General features: G+C 47.2%; 1 protein-coding gene across 1 annotated transcript; it reads left to right on the top strand.

Annotated features, from left to right (window-relative positions):
• Positions 1-853: 853 nt before the first annotated feature.
• Positions 854-3,844, top strand: LOC145996750 (uncharacterized). Its single transcript, XM_083133277.1, has one exon. The coding sequence runs from the start codon at positions 854-856 to the stop codon at positions 3,842-3,844; it is 2,991 nt and encodes a 996-aa protein (XP_082989403.1).
• Positions 3,845-5,291: the final 1,447 nt, after the last annotated feature.

Genomic DNA, 5,291 nt, shown 5'->3' with positions numbered 1-5,291 from the left:
GAGTGAAAAAGTATAACGCTACGTGCACTACGACGACCTTTACCTTCAGGTCGCCGGACGAGATGTCATGAGTTGGGTGCACGAGGGGTTGGACGCTGTGCTGAACCACATCGTGAATCGACACAAACCATCGGACAAAGTGGGCGTGGTGCTGGAGAACAAGTCTGACGAGTCGGTTCGACCGATTGGTTTGTCGTTACGGAGGATCGACCAACTGGGTGCCGATATGTTATGGAATGTGGTCGCCAGGGTGTTGCAATCGAACGCCACGTTTTTGTCGACGGACCTTCTACAGCTGCGTGTGTCCGTGATTGGCATGCCTGTCGGTTACAGACAAAAACTGAACTCGCGCGGTCTTGTAGCGCACAAGAGATACGCAAAAGTGAAAAAAGTGTGGTGACAGTGAAGAGCGAGATCAGAGGTGAGAAGATATGTCTGGCCAAAGCCCTGGTGATCGGTCGGATGTATGCGGACAAAGAGTCAGATCCTGAGTATTTCCGGAAATACCACAAAGCATTTGTACGTGGTCGCAGAGTGTTGACGTCGTCGGCGATGGAGTTGTGTGGAAAGGCCGGGGTATCACTGGAGTCGACGGGGGGAGGTCTCGCCGAATTGGCTGCGTTCCAGCGTTATTTCGGAAGTAAGTACAAAATCTTTGTGTTCAGCGATCTGGAGAAGCCGGAGGTCTTGTTCGCCCAGGAGGTACCCCAGGCAAAGAAGTCGATATACCTGTTGCTGAATCAGAGAGACAACCACTATGACGTCATTGTGAATCCAGTGGCTGCGTTCTCGATTCCTTATTTCTGCGAACGGTGTTACGCTTTTTCCCGAAACTTGCGGCACGTGTGCAAAAATGTGTCATCTGTGTCACACGTCGCCCGTGTGCGAGAAGGAAGATGTGGTACATTGCGAACGATGCAACAGGATGTTCAACAGCGATGTGTGCTACAACAACCACCTAAGCACTCGCTACGGCGGGGGCACGGTGTGCACGCAGATACGAAGCTGCACGGGATGTTACCAATTGTTGGACGCCACCCATCCGGAGAGTGCAAAGCATCGTTGCGGCTACAGGTATTGCAAGACGTGCAAATCACAACGCGAGATGAACCATCTGTGCTACATGCAGAGGGACAATGGAGGTGGTGAGGAGATCAGCTGCAAGAGATACCTGTTTATGTTTTATGATTTCGAAGCCACGCAGTGCACACCCTATGTCGGTCGACCTTCGACATATGTACACGAACCATGCTTGTGTGTGGTGCAGCAAGTGTGCAGTGTATGCATCGAGGACACAGATATGATGAAAGATTGCTTACAGTGCGGTATTCGCCAGCACTGCTTCGAGGGAGAGGATCCTGTGCGACAGTTTATGGACTATGTGTTCGTGGAGCGACCCTACTTCAAGAGGATTGTGTTGGTGGCCCACAATTTCCGAGCCTACGACGGTATGTTTGTGTTGTCCGATTTGCTGAAGAGGGATGTGGAAGCTCCCGAGGTGATCATGGACGGTACGAAAATCCTGTTTATGAGCGTGGGGAAGAAGTTGCATTTCCTGGATTCTTTGAACTACTTACAGATGCCCCTGTCGAGTTTCTCAAAGACATTCGATTTGGAGGAGACAAAGGGATTCTATCCGCATCTGTTCAACACCAAAGGAAATCGCGACTACAAGGGTCCCTTCCCCAACGACCGGTTCTTCGATCCGGACCACATGTCGCCTCAACACCGCCAGAAATTCTACAAGTGGTACAACCAAGCATCGAAGGAGTGTGTGTTGTACGATAACGCCAACGAGTGTCGCAAGTATTGCATTCAGGACGTCACAGTACTTCGAAGAGGAGTGCTCAAATTGCGTCGGTATTTCCTGGACATCGCCAATGTGGACATTCTACAGGACTGTTTCACCATAGCGTCGGCATGCTCCCTGGCGTACCGAAGACATTTCCTCTCGGACAACACCATAGGCGTGATTCCACGTGACGGCTACCGCAATGTGAGTAATCAGAGCAAGATCGCGCTGAAGTGGTTGCTGCATCTGGAGAAGTCGGAGAATGTAGAGTTGGAGTATGCCGGTAAAGAAAGGGAGCACGTGGAAGTGAATGGCATCGCTGTGGATGGGTACGACAAAACCACAAGGACCATCTACCAGTTCCACGGGTGCTATTTTCACGGCTGCCCATCCTGCTATAAGGAACGATCGAGACCCGTGTCGAAGAATATCCAATCCGACCCGACGGATACGATGGGTGCTCGATACGAGCGAACGCAGAGGGTGACATCGAACTTTCGCCTATTGGGCTATACTGTGGTGGAAATGTGGGAGTGCACGTTCCGCGGGATACTGCGGGACCGACCCGACCTCAGCCGCGAACTGGAAGAACATCCGTTTTTTCGGAGTTCTCCGCTGGTGGCGAGGGATGCGTTGTATGGAGGTAGGGTGGAGGTGTTTAAAATGCGAGGAGTGGTTGGCGCCGGCGAGGAGGAGGAGGAGAAAATACGCTACTACGACATCACATCGCTGTACCCGACCGTCAATAAGTTCGCCAAGGCACCCGTGGGACACCCAGAGGTTCTGTTCGGTGCATTAGCACCGACACCGAAGGAGGTATTGGAAATGGACGGCATAGCCAAACTCCGAGTGCTTCCGCCGCGAAACCTATACATTCCAGTGCTGCCTATGAAGACGGGAGGGAAACTGTTGTTTCCGTTGTGTTGGAGTTGCGCAACGGGGCTCCGACAAGAAGGAGAGTGCGACCACACGGATGCGGAGAGAGCAATCACGGGAACGTGGGTGCTGGATGAAGTTCGCCTCGCCGTCGAGAAGGGCTACAAGATTCAGGATATGTACGAAGTGTGGAGGTACAAGGTGAGCGTCTACGACCCGACGACAGGTGAAGGGGGTTTGTTCGCTCAGTACGTGAACACGTTTCTGCAAATCAAACAGGAGAGTAGTGGTTGGCCAGCGTGGTGCACGGACGATGAGAAGAAGGAGGAGTATATTGGTACCTACAAAGAGCACGAAGGGATCGAATTACGTAAGGAGCGTATCGACAAGAATCCAGGACTGCGTGCTGTTGCAAAGTTGTGCCTGAACTCGCTTTGGGGTAAATTTGCGCAGAACAGTAACAAACCACAGACGTCGATCATACGAGAACCCCGGGATCTCTTTGAAAAGTTGACGGAACCCGGTGTCAACGTGAAGCAGGTGTTGTTTGTCAACGATGACACGGTGATTGTTAGTTGGGACTACCTGAACGAGTGTGCACCTCAAAACAGCAAAGTAAACGTCGCAATAGGTGCGTACACGACAACCTTCGCCAGGATCCGTCTGTACAAACTGTTGGACGCTGTGGGGGAGGATATATTGTACTGCGACACGGACAGCGTGATATTTCGCGAGACCAGACGATCACGCGGGAAACTACGGTTGGGCGACCACCTGGGAGATTTGACGCACGAAATGTCGGAATTCGGCGATGGTGCCTACATTAGGGAGTTTGTGTCCGGCGGTCCGAAGAATTACGCTCTGGAGGTGTGGTCCCCAACAAAGGGAAAGGAGTTCCACGTGGTAAAAATGAAGGGTATCACGTTGGACCACGCCGCGAGTTCGAAATTGAACTTTGATGTGGTGAAAGATTTTGTGCTGCACATGAACGACAAAAAGAAGAAGGTCATCCAATACCCCAGACGGATTGCGAGAAAACGACGTTTCGTGCTAGTGACAGAACCTCAGGAAAAAACATATCAGGTGGTGAATACAATACGACGGATAAGAGATTCCACGTTGGACACCCTACCATACGGCTACCGTAGCGTCCAGGAGGATGAGGAGGAGGAATAGAAAAAACAGTGGAAATGCGGTGAAAGACACAGTCGTTGCGATGGTTCTCCAATGGAAACAACCGTTCCGATGCATCGTGGCTGGTCCTAGTGGTTGCGGCTTGGTAAGTATCTTTTTTGTGTACTATTCTTTATTTCAAGTTGTTTTTAACTGCCATGCAAACAAAGTTTAAGCGTTTTACATTATTTTTGAAAATATTATACAAAGAATACTCGAAAATAACACTAACAATGTGTATTCTTATTGTTGCAGATTCTTTCTGAGAAGCAGATGTGAAGTACTCTGCAAAGAACTGAAAGCCCGATTGGAAGAAACGAATTGACGTTGCTGAGAAGGCCCCAGGGAGATGAGTGATATACAACAAAATCACTAAGCATTGCAGTCTACTAGAGATACACATAAAAAAACACAAGATGGAACCAGAAAGCCGCTACAACATTGATAACATGGATGTCGTTATTCGAGGTACTTTCACCGACACTGAATTGATTTTGAAACATGAAAAATATTACATTGTCCTAAATAGCGATGAGTACCCATCATGCGTGTACAAATCAGATGCGATCTTCGACACTTACAAGAACAGATTCCCCACACGAGAAGAGAGATTCAGATGTATAAACATTATAGGAGAACTTTACTTCAACTTCGAAGGTAGTGGAGAAAACATAAAAGTGGAAATCAGCAACGCCACCGGAGAAGTCACACTAAATTTTGAACAATGGCGAAAGTTTCTCTCTTACCATGAAACCCTCATGGAGGAATTCCAGCGTCGACTAAATCGTAATGACTATGTGATTTTCGCTTATTGGTGGTCTACTTTTCGTGTATATAAATCTGATATATTCTTGAATAAAAATAAACTTTTAAAAAATACTGCAATTGTTTCATTTGAATCCTAAATGAATATGTAAACTAAAAAAACAGATACATGTCAGCATTATATCTCGATGTAAAAGGTTCTTGCACACTAATAATGCTCTGTCGTGTGTTCCTATGTCTCCTACAAGCCTCTGTAAAGTTCATATTGCCTTGTGATTAACCAATCAACATGCTATAGAGCCTAAGCTTTAAGCTTCAGTCAGTGAAATTTAGTCCGGACTGTAGTAAAAATAAAACTCGCATGATATAACAGCCACAAATAATCCCTGGTATTACTAAACAATCAAAAAAGTCAATAGTTCTTGACAAAAGGTCTATAAGGCTAAATAACAACATAGAAAACAATTATTTTTTTCACAAATCTTTTATTATTTGCTCTAAAATACATTACATATTGGTAATTTTAGTATTCTACCAAGATACAAGTCTTTGTACATTTCTGAATGCACAACCTTGTTCTGATGGAGGCGAAGTATCAGAATGATACTTGCACAATCCTCCTTGAAACATATACAAATTTCTAAGCGAAGGACAGTTTGCACTTTGCAAATCTACAATATTATAA

The sequence above is a fragment of the Lepisma saccharinum genome, chromosome 13 (genome assembly GCF_977018435.1).
Source record: "Lepisma saccharinum chromosome 13, izLepSacc3.1, whole genome shotgun sequence".
Taxonomy (NCBI): domain Eukaryota; kingdom Metazoa; phylum Arthropoda; class Insecta; order Zygentoma; family Lepismatidae; genus Lepisma; species Lepisma saccharinum.
The sequence above is the reverse complement of the archived record's forward strand: the minus strand, read 5'-3'. Positions and strand labels throughout refer to the sequence as shown.